Genomic DNA, 19,282 nt, shown 5'->3' with positions numbered 1-19,282 from the left:
TAGAAAGATAAGACAAAATTCTGAATATATTACTTGGTCGTGTTTTTAAAACAAATAAATAAATATAACTATAAGAAGATGATAAACAAAGAGAAAAGAATGTTGTTTTTATTGAAAATCTTAAAATATTGTTCTCCTTTTTAATCTGAAGATTCTATACACCCCCGTACAAATATGTGTGTTTTCTTCTCTCTCCTTCTTATTTTTTTCAAGAGGAAAATGAGATTTACTTCTTTCAGAGATCTCACAAGTCCATTTGGTGGGAGCAACATTATCGCTTTGGACTTGTAAGAGTTTCACACGTATTTGAAATATATATATATATATATATTTGTATGTATATTTATATGTATGATGTATATATGTATATATATGTACACACATAGAAACGGACCACTTATAAGGTACGAAACCAAATGCAGACAATCTCAGAAAATACGTGTACATATATATGTGTATTGTTTAATGATCGCGTGAGTTACGTTTGCGAATGTATACTGCTCGACATATGTGTGCATGTGTATGTATATATATATATATATATATATGAGGAAGACACTTACTATATATATATATATATATGAGGAAGACATTATATATATATATGTTTTACTGATACACGCTGGATGCTCTAAGAAGATATCGCTAAGTGGTTACCGATATACGGAACGGAAGATCAGTCTACAACCACCTGTCCCAGAAGATGGAAGTTCTTCTAATCTAATTGCACTTTACATTTTTTTCTTAAGTTTACTGTAAAAATAGTTGAAATAATTTTTATGTCTAATCGATAATTGAAGAAGAAGAGAAACAAGAAGAAGAAGAAAAAAAAACAAAAAGAAGAAGACGAAGAAGAAGGAAACGGAGAAGAAGAATGGATCGGATTAAACGAAAAAAGCGAAAGAAGAATGAAAAAAAGGTATCTCCTATTTGGATCAATTTTATTTATTTCGATTTATCTCTCTCTCTCTCTCTCTCTCTCTCTCTCTCTCTCTCTTTCTCTCTTTTTCTTCTTTTATCAGCAACGTATTTTCAATGTAAGATATTGTTCATCTTCGAATAAAATAAAAAAGTTGAAATAATTATTAATTTCTATTTCTTGTTTCTATATTTTTCGAAAGAGATACAAATGGAATCAAAACCGTAATAATTATAATAATAAAAGAGAACGTTGTTTAATCAAACTGTTGGATTATCGTTGATTTATACGCGAATACATTGGATTATTAATGTTGTGTGTATTCAAATCAATTTCTGACACGTGCTTGCATTTTATGATTATTGAAAAAATCGTCAAAAAAATAGTAAAAAGTAAAAAATCATAAAAATAAATAGCGTTAATATTATATCTCGCCAAGGACTTCGTTGTCTTCTGAAAAGATCATTTGTTAAAGCCATTAAATGTTTTTTTATTTCACCTTAAACGTCAAATAAAAAAAAATCACCTGAATCTGAAAGGAGACAATGAGAAAAATAAAAAAAGCAAAAAAGGAAGATAGAAAAGACAGACAATTCGCGTAAGAAATGAATTAACACTCTCGATTCGTGCCGGCAATTAAAAGAACAAAGACGCTTTGAGATCAACTTTGCTTTTCATTCAGGAAGACTTCACAATGACCTGTTATTGTCCGAGTATTCATTAACCCAATTTCAGGTGCATTCGTGAAAATGGTCGGACAAAGAATTTTAACCCGTCTTTGTTGTCATTGGATTCACTTTTGCATCCATCTTTTATTTTTATTCTAATATCTGTCATATTACTTTATAATTTAGTTATGTATAATACTTTGGGTTGGTCAATAATAATGTTGAAATTTTCAGTAAAAAAATTTTCAGTAAACAATATTTTGTAAATGTACATATATATATATATATATATATATATATATATATATATGTGTCACATATATTTTCATGTCCCATGATGTCCTATTTCATCTGTTTATCTTTATTTATCTAGCTTAGAAAATTCTGTTAAAACAAAATATTTTATCTCAGCTGAGGTAACCTGACGTTTGCTAATCGTAAAGCCTTGCATTCACACACATCGAGTTCTTAATCTATCGTTGGGTTTATTCTAGATTGCACAGAGCTTATTGTTAGCCGTTTAAACTCGTTACGACAAATGAGTAATATAAGTTTATCGATAATAAATGTTCCTACTGGATGTCATAAATTAATTTGTAAATGCAGTAGAGCTTACGTTCGATAATTCGCCTGTTTCTACGTTAAATTAGATTCTAACGAAACCTTGTACAAGTTCTTGAAGAAATAAACGCGTCAGATAAGCGCGCGTACGATTCGATGTATCATGGGTTAAAGGCCGATGCATGGATCACGGGACACTGTGTTATTGATAGGAAAATCAGTAACTTGTGAAATAAATCAAAAAGAGTTTTTTTCAAATATATTCTAATTTCTTATGGAATTAATTTATGAAATCTACCATAAAACAATTACCATAGTTAATGTTATTATAAGTGAAATTATATCCCAATTATGTTGTCTCTTATATTTTTCAGGAGAAAATTTCTATGATAAATAAATAAATTTAATTGGTAGGAAAATCAAAAGACGTTTTATAAAGTAAATCAAAAATTACTGAAATTCGAATATGTATATATATATATATATATAATTCGGAGGACAGTCAATATTCTAATTTATGATGAAATTAATTTAAAAAATTAATTAAAAGCTATCATAAAAAAAAAATCAATATAGCTAATGTTATCATAGATAGCATTTATTTTTTATTTTGGTAATCAATAAGAAAAAGAAATGAAATAAAAATTCAAACTTTTTCTCATTATTTAATATTATGAAATTATAATATTATTATGATCTTTCATTTATTATAAAATAATAAAATTATTAACGCAGACTACAAATTAATTTTGTTGATATTCGCAAAGAAAATATTGTGAATACATAAATTTATTATATTCATTCTGTAGATATCTTCTTATCGAGGTGAAATTTTACAAATAATTTTTAAGGGTTAAGGATTATTAAAACAAACGATCATCTCTCTCTCTCTCTCTCTCTCTCTTTTTTTCTATTTATTCTTTTCTTTCGTTATCGAAACCTCTCTTCTATCTACACAGAAAGTGCTGCTCTCCATCGCAGATCCATGGGACGACAAAGTAGCCAGTGTTAATCCGATCGGACTAGCCAAAAGACGAGGTGTCTCTCTTTCGATATTACCCTCTCATTCTCAGGATGAAAATTTTCTTCAAGATTGGCCGATCATAAGTGGGTCAACGAGAACGCCTTCACCTTGGTACAAACCATCTGCTAAATCTTACACCGAAATTGGTACGCAAACACGAAGCGAGAAAGATAATCACTCTTCAAATTTTTGGAATTCTCGTGAGAGGTACCTCCATTATTCTCTTGGTTTTTATTCACGAAAGTTCAGATGGTATAGATGAGAAAGTGAATGAATATTATATTAAATCGATAAGCTATGTTTCTTTTTTTTTTTATTGCTTAAGAAAAATAAGAAAAATTTAATTGAGTCATAAGTAATATTGGAATTTTCAGTACTTTATATTTATATAGATACCGATGATATTCTTTATTAATATTTTGTCATAACATAATAAAAAAATACTATTTGTATAGTATAGATATTATTATAGTATATTTTATTATACTATTTAGTGTACTATAAATAAATTAAAATACTATATATACATATATACTATAGTACTACAGCATATAAATAGTGAAACTAGTCATAGTTAAAATAAATCCGAATTCTATGTGCTTTACTTATATCATAAATTTTAGATTAAAGCTTTAATAAATTAGAGTTTTACAGATTTAAAGACTTCTTTTATTAAAATCTGTTTTCGTAAATTAAGTACTTTATACGTTTTGTTGGAATATAAAGAGCAATTAAACGAAATGTCATCTGGATTCGACAAGAATAGTAAAAGTTTTCAGAGAAATCATAAATACACAGATTTTGAATTTTATATTAATACTAAAGAAAGAAATATATATAAGATATAAAATATATGTAGTATATTATTATAGTATTTTTTAATTTTAATATTATTTATACTTTTAATATTACAATACACTACTCTATACTATACTTTTAAAAAATATTATTTATATTACTTATAATACTTTTTAATAATGTAGTAGAAAGTACTGAATAATATGTAGTTTATTTAAATACAAAATATTGAAAATTCTTATTACATGCTTATTTTCTATACTAACAAATAAAATTATTTAACTATATATAATGATACAGTTTGTCGATTTCAACTCATCCTTTATATAGCATGAGTTAAACAAATATTCAGACACTCTTCATTATTATTTTTATTTTCATTTTTTTTATATAATAATAACTTTTATATATATATTCACAAAATTCAGAACACTAATAATCCGAATATTTTGACAATTTACTACCGTAAAATGTTCGATATTTCTTTTTATAGTTTATATTTGGATTTGTTATTAGTAGGATATCGATCGAGAAGGTAGGAGAATCTTTAGAAAATCAAGGTGAGACATCGAGAAGATCGGAATCGATTGAAAGCAAGGCACGAACTACGAGAAATGGTGGGTTCGAGCGTTTGCCGTTGAGCGCTCGGGACGACAATAGATTAATCAACGGGAAGCAGGAAATTAGCTGCTATGACTGTTATGACGACGACGACGACGGTGGTGATGGTGATGGCGATGGTGACGACGTTTCGTTGGGAGTGCGAGTGCGTTTCGAGAAAGAGAAATCGCGAAATCGTTTCTTTGGAGTGCGACCTCGTCATTCGGAGTACGCGAATGTTAACGAATCACAGTGTATAGATCATGAAAAATCGATCGTTGAGCCAGAATTTGCTGCGATAAAATTACAATTTAAAGAAGGAAACGCTCGGGATGTAGAAAAAGAAAATCAAAGATCATCTAGGAACATCGAACGAAGCGAAACGGAGATCGTTCAACGTTTGGTTGAATCAAGGTCAAGGAATTTTTGAGTCAGCAATTGGTTTTCATTGGTTTAAAATACGAAAAAAAAAAGAAAGAAAGAAAATAGTCTTTTGAAAATAGAATGATTATTTCTTTTTTTTTTTTTCAGATACAATTTAAAAACTGCTCTGGAAAGACGAGCGAGTAGAACAACGTCATGTCGTCGAGATCGGTTGTCCTTGATTTCCAGAGAAATCACTCTCGTAGGTAAGATAATAACATTCTTTATTTTTCTGTTTTTTCCTTTTTGGAAAGGATATTTTACGTGACTTTTCGTTTGCGTTTTTTATGTTGGAATCAATGCTAAGTCTTCGGGTAATCGTGGCTTGTTAGGATTGTTTAATATGAGCCAATGAGCGAGCCATAATAAGGGATCGGCTGGTTTCAATTTGCAGCACTGAAAGATATTTATTTATAAGATATTATTTCTTTTTTACTTTTATTTTATTTTATTTTTTAATTTATTATTTATCATCTTTCTATAATAAAAAATTGTCGTTCTAGAACGTCATTCTAAAAAGTATCGAGTCAGGCTCGACACTTAAAAATATTTATGAAGGAAATTAATGTCGAGATAGACTCGACCTTGTTCGAAGGGCGTTAAGATCGTTAAACTAGATCGATAAAGATTGAATGTAATGATTTTTACCAGAGTTAGACCTTCCGTCAGAATTGGGTTAATCGTTTCCCACAAATATTCAATGAGTGACTGGCCTACCAGCAAAGGTTCGATCACAGCTGTAAAAAACGCGAAGTCAGAAATTAGTATGATAAAATTTATATTTCGACATCGTCTTACTTTCGGGAAAGAAAAAATGTATTTCTTTCTCAGCATTTTCGCGAGTCGAGCTTCCATGTACTGCGTTTTTAAAATCTTCACCTCTTATACCATATTTTGCTCTTAGGCTGTCGGGAAAATATAATCGAGCTTCTGCGATCTAAATAGAGCAAGTAGAAGTTACGATGACTTTTTCGAAGTGCCTGAACGAAGACAATTCATATATATTTCTCTGAGAAAGATATCATTAAGTAATTCTTAGAAACTAAAGAAATTTCAAATAAGAAATTATAAAAACATTAGTAATGAAATTATTAGAAATTAAAGAAGTATAAGAAAATAAATTGTTAGAAATTAGAAAAATTAGAAATTAAATATTACAGAAATCGGAAATTGGATATTAGAGAAATATAAAAAAACATGAATAGAGAAAACACAGATCGCAGAAATAGATATACTATACATATAAAAAAAAAAAAGAAGAAGAAGAAACAAATAGAGAATACAAAGACGAAACTGAAAGAACATAAAAAGAATGTATTAATTACTTTCATGGGACCCATAATAAATCTCCAATCGTGAATAGCATGATGCTTGGCTAGCATGAATACTATGATTGGAGTAGAAGATATGTAAGCAATGAGATGAGCAAACCAGGCTTGTCCGTAATGATCTGAATAAAAATCAGACGCTTGCTCGGGTGTTAATTGTAACCAACGCGTTTGACATATTTCAAAACCTTCCTCGTATATTCGTTGCTCGATTTGTCTTCTGTAAATCATTGATTCTGGTTTAATGATCGCTAGAGTGTGCTCGATATCTGGTTCTTTCTCAACTTCATCTGGTAACGTCATACATGGCTTGTAAATGAACGGTAATGGTTTTTCTTCTTCTTCTTCGTCTCCATAATATTTGATGGTTCGTGGACTCACGAATTTGTACTATGATTGACAAAGAGATTGTTCACATTTTTGGGTTTATAATTTTATATAATCTTTGAAGTGATATACATATGCGTCTGTATTTTAAATTGTTTTTCTGTCGTGATATTAATCGTTAGTTTATTTTTGAAACAGGTTTAAAAAAATATATATATATATAATTATATAATTATATAATTAATACTAACGATACATTTTATATACTACATAATAGTTACTATAAGCATTATATCTATTATAAATTTATATAGTATTATACCTGCTAAAATATTATATATATAAATAGACCGCGAATGTTTACGAAAATATATATTTTTAAAGGAAATAGATAAAGTTATAGGATCTGGATCAGAAAGTTTTTTTGTCATTAGAGAATTCTAAAAATATAATTTTTATTTGGCATATTTTGCATATTGAATATGTTTTGCATAAGTGAATATTTCATGCATATATGCATAGATTTTGCATACGTACATATTCGAGTAACAATCTGTCGAGATTGACGATCGACATGATCTAATTTCGAATTAATGGTGTATTGGCGTACAATGAGAAAGAAAATAAAGATGATAACGTGATATGTATGTACTTGTGATAGGCGGAGTCACGATGCATTAATTCTTCGTACTTCAATTGGATCAGTAGTGTCATTACGATTTCATTTGTAACATATTTTTCAACGTTAAGTATGTATATAATACATACAGCAATATGTATTTAGAATTAGATCAATTTGATTAAATAGATTGCATCTGTGCAATATAATTGTATTATTGCAAAGAGATATATATATTGTAAAATATGCTACAAAGAGATTCGAAAAAAAATTACAACTAAAATAACGTATACATACAGTTGCACCCAAAAAAATTAATGAGAAGTGTAACACTAATTACTTCTATTATTACAAGTAATGATCTACAAAAGAAAACTAGTTCGACGAGGAAAAATGATTTTTACATTGATATGTGCGAAGCTATGGTGACTATCAATACGTGATATCTCAATGATAAGCTATAGAGAAATTTCTTAAAAAAATACACTAATCAATATTTTCTAAACTATGAAAAACTTATTTAGGAAACTATTATAATTTGACTATTGAAAATATTCGAGAGAATATTAAGGATTGAAAACTACGAAACCGAGAAAACGTTTCTACAAGAAAATATAGGATCATAGAGAGTTAATTTTGCGATTTGTGCTAATCATATACTCTCTTACCAATCTAGTCGAATCGCTGGAACACTCGGACAATGAAAGCTGTTGCAACGAATTGCAGCAGACTGCATCGTATGATTCTTTTTGTAGAAATTGAATTTCTTGTTTTTTATCGTTCAAGCCATCATTTGTACTATATAGTTCGATATTTTTTCCTGCTCTGTAAGGTTTTCGACATTTTTCGAAAAGAGTCACCGTTTTTGGTATTTCCTTCTTATCGTTTTTCTTTGTTGAACAGTCGCACATATTTTCTTTTAAGATTTATTCACACAACTACATATTCTCAATTTTTCTTTTTTATCGCAATTAAATCTTGCAATGTTCGGTTGAGAGAATTTGAGTTAACAAAAATGCTTTTTAAAGAATGGCTTCATATCAAGCTAACGATGCGAAGTTAAATGCGATTAGAGGAGCATGCTTGGATTATGGCAACGAGTAGAAGAGAAACTCTTTGATCTTGCCGCGTATCGTCATAGCCATGATTGTCGTCGTCGGTTGGCTACCGACACAGTGTATTCTTTTTTTGCGAAAGTTTACAGAGCGATAATACGTTAAACTTTCATGTTTTTTCGCTGTATCTGACTAAGATAAAATACATATTATCGTTAATTTAAATATTTATTAACACGTTTTTTATTTTACAGTTTTATTTCTTAAATGTTTACTAAGGGAATAAATTACTTTGTTATTACTTAAGAATCATCAAATAGAATAACGATTTGTTAATAAATATGGATTATTATTTATTTATTTTATGATTATAATTCTTTAAATAAGATATAAGCTTTAAATGAGATTTTCAGGTAAGAATATTATAAATGGAAGAATGTCTATATTTTTTGTTACAAATTTTTTGCAACAAAATGAAAGTTTATCATATAAATTTTACAAATTTTATTTTAAATTACTATATTGATAAAACTTAAGTATCATCTTATGAAAGTATTATGAGTACGAAAATTTTAATATTATCGAGAAAAATAAGAAATTTTTATTTAATTTCTTGGAATGTGATAATAAGTGTCTTGAATTTTCAGATAGTACGAACGCAAAGGAAATCGATGATACAACGGAGACGAGTTCCAGACCGGATGAAAATCTTATACAATTAACGAACACATTTAACGATTCTACGAGAGAAGATAAAGTTTTGCAAAAAGCGGGAATATCCGCGGCGAAGATTAGAAAAACAAGTATCTCGATGCCGAGTAAATTGGACGAGATGGATGATCTTCGTATAGACGATCGAAAGGTAATTCTCTCTCTTTCTCTCTCTCTCTCTCTCTCTCTTTTCTAAAATTCATTATGTCTGACAAAGTTATGTATGGTACATATATTCGTTACAATATTATATAATAGCAGTATTATATATTGAGCTATAGAGTGTCACGAGAAAGTGTTTAAAATTATACTAAAATGTTAAATTTCATAACAAACTAATATAGCTCATCTTAGGATTGATAAATTTCGATTTTGATTTACAGGATGCATGTAAAACAAAGTAGATTTAACAGTTGTATAGAAGTGTATATAATTTTTTCATAAAATAACTCTACAAAAAATATTCTATGTAAATGACTTATTAATATTTTTTATAACTGCTACGATAAAATACTATTTCTTTTCATTAACGTTATTTAATATATATTTTTTTTAATTATCAATATATTCGATATAACCGATAAAACCGATATTTGTTATTAGAATTGAAATAATATATGAACTATATATATATTTTTGTATAAACTACATATATCTATTTTCCATAAATTAATATAATATAAATACCTAAATACATGATGAACAATATAATTATCTATCACTGTATAATAATCAGTCGTAATCATTTTAATTTAAAGTAATAAAAATTTGCAATATTCATCTGCAATTTTTTTAAAACTATGTCAATATTTGAGTAGCTTTAGAAATTTAAAGGATGATGATCGATACGGATTATTATTCTCGTATTTATCTTTTCATTTCGTCATAATACTTTCTAAAATGAAACAATAACATCGTGTGTATCCTTGACAATTTGGTCATCACTCTCAGTATATATATATATATATAAACACGAGAATAACAAAGTCACAAAATATGTGATAGATCTCTTATAAGTCTTACGAAAACAAATTTAGTTTCGTATTCGTTCGATCGAAGATCACATTCGTCCTTACACGAATCTTCATTTTTCATTTGATCGGCGCATTTCAATTTTAAACGTATAAACACGTATATAATATAAGTGCATATATTTACGAAATTAAACGCGTAATTGCACACACAGTGTCACTTTCTCATCATTGATCTAAGTATTCTAATTGAGTTCTTATATGAACGACAAATCCTTGAGAGCGGTGGAAAAACAACCGCTTTTAATTTCCATGAACAAAGAAGATGGCGAGGATTATAGTTATAATTCTATATGGGCTTTCGCTAAGTTCGACACTAAACCTAGGTTGGAAGCTATATATGAGGTGGGTTTAGAACGTCGTTAAATTCATGTCGAGCAAATAACATATACGGACTAGGCCAAAAGTTCCTTGATGATTTTAAAATCAATTACTCTTTACGAAATTTTTTAATTTTAGTTTTTATAATAGTTAACATTGTTTTTTCAAATCGCAAGAAAAACCTCAAACTGGGCTTATAGGCCTCGACCGAAACAAAATTAGCCTAAAAACTTTTGAAAGAAAGTAATTGATTTATAAAATCACTCAGAAACTTTTAGTTCTCTGCTATTATATTACGTATCCCAAACTTAATCAATGATTTTCTTTTCAATCGATTTTCTATTTCATAAATAAATCGAGAATTATGTTTAAAATATTTTTAAATGGATTAAATAAGACGTATTGATTTGGAAACTAATCTATTAAATTTAAGTATTTTATATATTGGAAAGATACATTTTTCATTGATTATACAATCAGTGATTTGAAAATTAATTAATTTATATATTACATAATATATTAAATATACTAGATCTACTAAAAATATTACAAATTATATATTGTTCCAATCCTACAAGTGATCTATAATAAAAAACAATACTATTACAAGATATTATATATCGGTCATTAGTCGATGATAAAAACATGTTAAATATTAATGAAAAATACATACGCGTTTTTATATCCGTTCTTCTTCTTTTTTTTTCTATAAATATTTACAAAACTCGTTCTTATAATTATTAAATTAAAGATGTAAAAAAAAATCTGCGCAAGAAATTTTTTTGTGTCAAAATCTGCTTTTCCTTTCATAATATAAATGAACGAAAAAAAAAGAAAAAAAATTTGTTCTCGAATTTGATAATATTATCTTCAAAGTATGAAATCTGTCAAAGTGTGTTCTTTCAATTACGCAACACTTAGCATCCTTCAACTATGTTAATGCAGGATCTTTGAATGCGTAGATGCAACGTTAGCGCGTGCAAAGTTCATGCGTATTAGTTGTTCGTGTTCGCTCGAGTGGCAAGCAACTCGTTTTTTCCCAGTCTCGTAAATTCTACGCAGGAAATCTGGCCAGCTTGTAAATCGTTTTTAAAAGAGGAAGAGATAGTGTGTGTGTGCGTGTCTATGTGTGTGTGTGTGTGAGAGAAAGAGAAAGAGAGAGAGAGAGAGAGAGTCACGATCAAAGTGGGAGTGGAAAGAACTGAGAGGGACATGAAGAAGGACACAAATAAAACTTACTTGATGATAACGACTCGTCAATCTTCGGTTCGAGTTCTTTGCTTTCCATATCTCTATCCCGTCGATCAAGATCGATTTCTTTATCCAAATAATCTAATCACGACGACCTATCAAAACTAACGTTTTAAAACAAAAAGATTAATATTAGAAATAAATTTGACACAAGTTTTTCAACAACAAATTTATATTTACTTATTTATAATTTTTACTATTTCTTTTGATTACTTTTATTGTTGCTTACTTTATTCTATAATTAATAAATAAATAAACGATAGTAATTCTTTTACTTAATATTTTAAAAAATAATTTTATAAATAAGATGTGATTATTATTTTCACGAGTGTCTGCTAGTTCTAAAGAATTTTTCTCCACTATATATATTTTCTTCTCTCTCTCTATATATATATATATATATAATTTTATCTTTGGTAATTACTCAGGTGTGTTCTTCCAGGGTACTGCATCAAAATTTACAAGAGCCGAGAGTGACAGTAGCAGTGTGACTTTCAGTAACAGTTGTTCGACACCAAACGGAAGTTCCCTCGGTTCTGAAACGGAAGAGGAAGCCAATGACGAGGAATTGGCAAAGTATGTGTTCAATATATCGATATTTTCTTTTACTTTTTCAAGTAACCTTAAGAATATTTTTTCCAATGAGAAATACACGTCTACCATTTTACCGATGCGGTTTACCGTACCTCGATTTTCACTGAAAGTGGATTTATCCGGTTTTCTTCGGCTCTGCTCTGTTGTATATGTATGTGTCTGTATGTGTGTGCATGTGTATGTTCGCGCACGCGTGTGTATGTGTATGTGTGCACGTGTGTTTAGTTTAGGATGTGCGAAAGCGTTCTTGAAAGCCTAACTAAGAGACTAAAGATAAAATTAAACAACCAATCTGACACAACGATTCGAGAGAAGAAACATTGTTAATTATCAAATCAAGGTCTCGATCGATGATCAGGTTTTTTGAATAAATTAAAAATTAATTCAAAATCAATTATGACGAATAAATAAATTGCAGTTAGTTAGTTAGTATTTTAGAATGGAAGTAAGTTAATAAAATGAAATGGATATAAACAAATTTCGAATTCAATCACATTATTTCTGTTTTAACGTGAATTAAAACAAATATATATATATATATATATATATATATATATATATATATAATTAGAAAAATACATAGAATTAGAAAATACATAGATTCTTTTTATCGACTGTTCGATTTTATTGGATAAAATGATTTAAATGATTTATCCGTAAATGTAGAAAGCTATAATAATAAAGAGCTCAATTTTCTATCGAATGAAGATATCCAAACAAGTTTACAGTCGTGAACGGGTTTGGATTCGCTCGAATTACCTAGCGAGTGTTCAAGGCCATTCGGAGGATCATCGAGACGAGTTCGACCTCCTTTATATCGCCCGAGGGTTATCACTAGTCTCTTACTCTCGGAGTCTTTCCCCCGCATACGAGAAAATCGACAGTCGAGTCTCGTACATACGTGACAAACGTTTGCTCTTCACTTAATCTTGTTATAGTATTTCTCTCGTTTTATTTCTTCCCAATGCATTTGTCACGAACTCTCATAGATTTAGCGATGATTAGATCAGGAAGAGTTTCGCGAGATTATTTCGATCATTCTCGTCGATGTTTATTAAGATAATTGTGTTATCGTACTTTTTCTTCTTTTTCTTCTTTCCATTTTGAGTAACGCGACTTCATCGAGCAGCTTTTAAGACAGATGAGATCATTTGATTAAAGTTAAGAAGTTCGACTATCATAAAACGTGAGTGAAAAAAAAGGATCTATCAAAATGATGCCTAGGTACGATGTTGGAAGTGCGATTTCATTACAGAGGTACAGCTCAAGTGTGTTGTTGTTTTTGTTGTTGTAGCCAGAAAAAGTATTTGCTTGGTTGATAATAAGTAATTTCGCAATGTTTAATATTTCATATCTAAACAAATTATATAAATTTTTTTTACCATAAATATTATTACCAGTATTATAATATTAAAATAATTTGTTTTTGTGTAAAATTAATTGAATCAACGCTAGTATTTTATTATATTGCGTAAATAGTATTATTTTATTTGTGTTATTTATTTAGATATAAAATACGAAAAATTGTGAAATTACTTGCTGACCAATCGAATAAATTGTCAAATTTCGCATTATTTTTAACATTATTTAATATTATTATTTTCTTTGTGAAGAATACCATTGCAAGCACCTCCAAGAAGAAAGAGTAGAGCTGCATCACCATCTATGACCCAAAAACTTGGTAACGAACCTATAGATCTCCCAGGTGGAGCACAAAGTACCAATTCGACGATTACCAGTGTCAATAGTATAAGCAGCTTGCTCAAAGAAAAACTTCAATTGTCAATTCCACAAGCTTTACGCAGTAGTAAAAAACGACAAAATGCGGACTACAGGTATCTACATTAGATGCTATGAACATTTACGTTATTTTGTTGAATGTATTTTTAATATCGATTTTTAATTTTGATCGTTTTGTAGACTCCGATCGTTCGTTGGAATATTATTTCTCTGTGTGGTCTTCCTCGTGGGATTTGCCCACATTTATTATACGCAACATGTTCTACAAAGAGCATACTTTGACAAGTTCAGGTAAGAATTTTAATTTCTTTCATTCGCTTTAAACGTGATACTCGATCGTACAGATTCGCGATATTTTACGAGGAACTAAATATTTAATAATATTTAATGAAGATTACTTTCTGATAATGATTTCACATTTTCATTTTTCAAGGAGAGATAATTAAAAATGATCTTTTATCGTCTCTGTATCGTTTTCGTTCTTTCCCTTTTTCAGATTCAATAAGAACGAACGAGTGATGCACGTGTACAGTAGTACCGGTTCAGAAATTATTGCTGCTCGATTGGGAGAAGGTATACCAGCTAATACTGGAGTCTTTCCTTGTTTACCGCATCATCAACGACAAGATTCGGTCTGTCTTGAATGGCTACAACAAACCCGTCTTTATTTGGCTCATACGAAACGCGAGGACATGCATTGTTATCATGTCACCTGGCAGAGTTTGAGTCCTTATTATAATCCAAAAGATTGTTTTGATTGGTCGACGAAAAGAGGACATTGGTATGGTGCAGGACAGATTCAAAGTATGTCGTATCCTTTGGAACGTGGCCGATTAGATCTGAGCCCTTTCATAACCGGTGATATCAGGAAACATCCTTTCGGTAACGTTTTGAAGAGATACTTTCTCAATTCAAAAGGAGCCACCATTTTAGTAGATCCAGAAACGCCTCTTTATGTTTCCATCAATGCCAATCGCAGTACTGATTTTTGTCTCCAGGCTAAGCACGACGCTTTTGCCTATATCAATCACCTAACGCCATTGCCACAATTAAATTATACCATTTGTGCTACCGACAACATGAAGAACCTTCACTCATCCATGGCAGAGAAGTCTTTATGGGATGGATTAAAACCAGACGAGTTACATGCCGTTCATTCTCTTCTTTCCGAACCAGTCTGGCAGATTTCACCGACCAACGAAGCCGCAATTTACAATTATACCGAAGACGTCATAGCTTTGGGCTTCTTACGTCAAGGTCATGTATTACTGAGCGAAGAATGGCAACCAAGTCCAGGTGACTTCGTCTTAGACGAAGATCGTTTTCCATCGATGGAAGAAACTATTAATATCATTCATCGGCGTGGTTTCAGAATAGTTTTTAGCATTCAACCATTTATATCTACGGAATCGATAAACTTCAAGGATGCTGTGGCTAACAGGCTCTTGATCTCGGAAAGAGGTAGCGATCCAAGGATTCCAGCTTTGACCAGGTATATATTCTCTTAACTAATATAAAAATAATATAAATATAAAAAATCTGTGTTTTTTATTTGTCTATTTTTAATTTTTTTTTAGATATAAGCAGAGCAACAGCGCCGGTGTTTTGGATATTACCAATAACAAAACTTTACCATGGCTTCAAACGAAATTGGAAAGTTTAATTACAAAGTACCATGTTGATTCCTTCTATCTTGATCTAGGCACCGCACAAGACATGCCGCATTATTACAAATGCGAGCAAGCCTTGACGAATCCTGATCATTATAAAACGATTTTCACCAAATCGATTTTAGGCTTAATCCCAGTGATCGGTGTCTCTAGTGCTATCTCTAGACCCAGGGCACCGGTCTTCGTATCTCTACCACCTTTCTCTTCCTCTTGGAAAGCTATCAAAACTGTAATACCAACTGTTCTAAGTTATGGAATGATTGGTTATCCGTTTATAATGCCAGGTGCTGTAGGTGGTGATGTAGCTTTGCCTATGTCTGATGATAATCCTGACAACGATTTTGAGGTCAATCTCCCAGACAAAGAACTATATGTTAGGTGGCTCCAACTGTCTACCTTTTTACCTGTTATACGTTTCACTCATTTACCTAGCAAATATTCTGATGATTCGGTTTTAGAAATAGCGAAGAGGTTAACGACCTTGCGACAAAAAACGGTAACGCCGTTGTTAAAGAAATATGCGAATGAAACCTTAGACACAGGCTTGCCGATCATTAGACCTCTTTGGATGTTAGATCCAGCTGATCCAGCTTGTCACGTAGTCGTTGATGAATTTTCTGTAGGTGAAGAATTGATTGTAGCACCTGTACTCTATTCGGGTAGCAGACAGAGAGAAGTGTATCTACCTGCTGGTGTTTGGAGAGATGGTATAGATGGTAGTCTTAGAAAGGGATCCAGATGGATCCATAATTATAGAGTAGCTGAAGATAAAGTGGCCTATTTCGTTAAGATGCCGGATAATACCAGGTTTTAAGACCGATCTAAATCGTTTCCAAAAAATGATCATTATTGCATCATTTAAAATACGAATGAAGTTATTGTAAATCGATTGATATTTAACAAACATAATAAACCGTTTTGCGTTTTTACTTATTGTTTGGTTTCGTTTTTCTTTTCCTTTTTTTCTTCTTTTCAAATTCTCAAGTATCACATAAATAATGGCTTCTTTGTTTACTTTAGAACGTTAAAAACTTACCTTCATCTTTCTCTTACAATTAGGTAATTTATGTTTGATTTTTTTTGAATATATATTTGTTTTATATTTATCTCTGTATTTTATTATTTATTCTCTCATAAATACACTTTTCTCTGGCATTATTTAAATAGTATTCTAATCATAGTTTCGTAGTTATATATGTGTGTGTGTACATATATATATATATATATATATATATATATATATATATGATCTAGGCCGTTAGGATAAATTGATTATTTTGGACAATTACACGTATTCGTGTGTAAATAGTAAATTTAGCGAAAGAGAGGGAAGAGAAATCAGAAAAGAAAAAAATGAAAAGAAAAAGAATAAAATATAAGTTATTCATATTGTTGTGGACGCATGCGAGAAGTGACGGGGAGATACGCTCTCTATAAGGTATAGTGTATATTTATTATATTATTATTTGTATCATATAGCATAACATTGTTATTTCTATAATAATAATAATAATCATAGCACCATGAACACTCCACAGTAAGTTTATTATTTTTTTTGTTTTGTTTTGTTTTGTTTATGTATTTTTTAGCTTTCTTCATCTTAATTCTTTTTTTATTCCTTGATTTTTTTTTCTCTTTTACTTTACTTACTTGTTTTTAAACTCGGTTTATTTGAAGAAAAAAAATAAAATAAGATAAATAAATAAAACGCGATGCGCCGATGCGCTTCGAGGGGTGAGAACTGCGACCTTATAAAGTGGCGAAGAAAACGGTGCCGCATATAACACTGTCTAGGCATTACACATTCATAACGATAAACCTTTCGACTGGATGACTAGATGATATTTTTTTTATCTTTTTTTATTTTCTTTACGTTTAGGAAACGAGATTTCTTGACTAGAGTCCGTATTAGAAATTTATTAGTTTCTTATTACGCGAAGCGTTTTGTTTTTCTTTCTTATTCCCATTTCCTTTCTCTTTTTCTCTTTCTTTCTCTTTCTTTCGCTTTCTTTCGTTTTTTCTTTTGATGATTCGATTCCAAGTACCAATCAGTATTTTCGAGAAACAAAAAAGAATATCCACGACTCAATACGCCAATAATTGAGAATTCTCACCCCCACATTACCCTTTACGAGCATCAAGATTAAGAAACTCGCATAGGTGTCGAAGCTCACCTCTTCTCACGTATTTTCCCTTTCTCTTTCTCACTTCTTCTTCTTCGTCTTCTTCTTTTCTTTTTTTTTTTTTCTTTCTTTTTCTTCTTTTTTTCGAAATCTTTCTCTCCCTCACTATCTCCCTCTTTCTTTTTACTTCTTTTTCATATAAATATCCTTTCTCCCATCGTACTTCAATCTAAATTGTTCTCAATGAAAGCTCGTTCCTAGAATTTATTTCTTTTTTCTCTCCAAGTTATTAATGCTTAATTATTTAATTATCTCTCCCTTTATTTCGACATTAAATTCCATTTGCCCTCTCCTTCTTCTTCTATACTTGTTCTATCTCTCCCCCCTCTCTCTCTCTCTCTCTTTCTCTAATCATTCTTTCATTATCGCGCTCGTTCATTTTGTTATACTTTGTTATACTTTGTTTTTCGTTAAATTTAATTTCATAATTTTAACATCCTACCTAGATACATAGCTGGTCGTTATTACTCGTCAATAAATAATACATAAATACATAGGTACATACTTCATCGTCATCACCTCTTTTACTCTTCTTTATCTTTCTTTCTATATCTCCTTTTTTCCTTTCTACCTTTTCGTTCATCTTATCTCAAATTTCCATAAACATACTCGAGTTCTTACGTATGAACGTATGTACGTATTAAAAAAGGCTTTGATTCGCACTGTGAAAGAGAACGATGATGGTGATGATGATGATGATGACACGCTCTAGCATTAAACGGTAGACAATAATGTTTATCAGTTAGCAGTAGTAGCGACGATGATAGTAATAATAACGTAAGTATGATGTTTATGATATAATAATAATAGTAATAGTAATAATAATAATAATAATAATAATAATAATAATAATAATAATAATAATATTAATATTAATCATAATCATATAATAGTAACGATAATAATATTAATAGTAATAATCGTATGTCGTAACAGTAGTTATCAATTTCGTTCTTTTATAATTCTCGATATCTTTCGATTCGATTAGATCTCTAATCTAATTAACCATTCACTTTGCAGGAGACACATTAAACGTTCACACCTTTTTCGTCGTTTCTTAACAATTCGTTTCACCTGCATGACGACGAAACCTGATCGACAGACGTTTTGATAGCAGTCGAGGAACAGAGAAATAAATAATTCGTGAATAAATAAATAAATTATAGGCATAGAGAGAGAGAGATAAGTAAGAACGATCGACGGTGTGGTGAAAAAGTTAATTGGAGATATTCATCTCTCGTCTCTTTTTTTCTTTTCTTCATCTTTTTCCTTTTTTCTCCTCGCTGACCGTCGTGTATCGTCGCACGAAAGAAAATTGTATAAGTAATAATAACAATAATAATAATAATAATAATAATAATAATAATAATAATAATAATAATAATAATAATAATAATAATTGGGCGGTAAAAAACTTACGTACTATCTATAAGACCTGGATCCGAAGCTCTGAGGCTAT

At 30.1% G+C, this 19,282-nt stretch overlaps 2 protein-coding genes across 5 annotated transcripts in view; one reads left to right on the top strand and one right to left on the bottom strand.

Annotated features, from left to right (window-relative positions):
- Positions 1–865: 865 nt before the first annotated feature.
- On the top strand, positions 866–16,569 carry LOC122630639 (myogenesis-regulating glycosidase). 4 transcript variants are annotated; one of them, XM_043815371.1, is made up of 10 exons: positions 866–919; positions 3,108–3,379; positions 4,490–4,984; positions 5,102–5,199; positions 8,970–9,184; positions 12,079–12,212; positions 13,844–14,065; positions 14,151–14,261; positions 14,467–15,462; positions 15,548–16,569. In XM_043815371.1, exons 1-10 carry the CDS (start codon positions 875–877, stop codon positions 16,452–16,454), a joined length of 3,495 nt encoding a protein of 1,164 aa, XP_043671306.1. In that variant the 5' UTR covers positions 866–874; the 3' UTR covers positions 16,455–16,569. The 4 variants fall into 4 exon arrangements, with proteins under 4 accessions (XP_043671306.1, XP_043671297.1, XP_043671315.1 ...); XM_043815362.1 differs by having other exon boundaries at positions 4,487–4,984; XM_043815380.1 differs by lacking the exons at positions 866–919; positions 3,108–3,379; positions 4,490–4,984; positions 5,102–5,199; positions 8,970–9,184 and adding an exon at positions 11,389–11,651.
- The window catches only part of LOC122630675 (nucleoside diphosphate kinase homolog 5-like), a 14,865-nt gene continuing 775 nt past the window's right edge, over positions 5,193–19,282 (bottom strand). Inside the window, exons 2-5 of the mRNA XM_043815444.1 lie at positions 6,319–6,672; positions 5,792–5,930; positions 5,642–5,730; positions 5,193–5,389 (exon numbers count right to left, since the gene is read on the bottom strand). Of these exons, the coding sequence (XP_043671379.1) occupies positions 5,279–5,389; positions 5,642–5,730; positions 5,792–5,930; positions 6,319–6,672 (693 nt within the window). The 3' untranslated portion in view covers positions 5,193–5,278. The remainder of the gene's footprint in view (positions 5,390–5,641; positions 5,731–5,791; positions 5,931–6,318; positions 6,673–19,282) is intronic.

Source organism: Vespula pensylvanica, chromosome 1 (assembly GCF_014466175.1).
Source record: "Vespula pensylvanica isolate Volc-1 chromosome 1, ASM1446617v1, whole genome shotgun sequence".
Classification (NCBI taxonomy): Eukaryota; Metazoa; Arthropoda; class Insecta; order Hymenoptera; family Vespidae; genus Vespula; species Vespula pensylvanica.
Note: the sequence above shows the minus strand (reverse complement) of the source record. Positions and strands in the feature narration are given on the sequence as shown.

What these genes read in the sequence shown, in the direction of transcription:
- LOC122630639 (XM_043815362.1), top strand. Translation starts at nt 875, where the DNA reads ATGGATCGGATTAAACGAAAAAAGCGAAAGAAGAATGAAAAAAAG. An exon ending in TTTTGGAATTCTCGTGAGAG is followed by an intron (nt 3,380 to 4,486) that starts GTACCTCCATTA and finishes ATTTGTTATTAG; the next exon opens with TAGGATATCGATCGAGAAGG. An exon ending in TTCGTATAGACGATCGAAAG is followed by an intron (nt 9,185 to 12,078) that starts GTAATTCTCTCT and finishes GTGTTCTTCCAG; the next exon opens with GGTACTGCATCAAAATTTAC.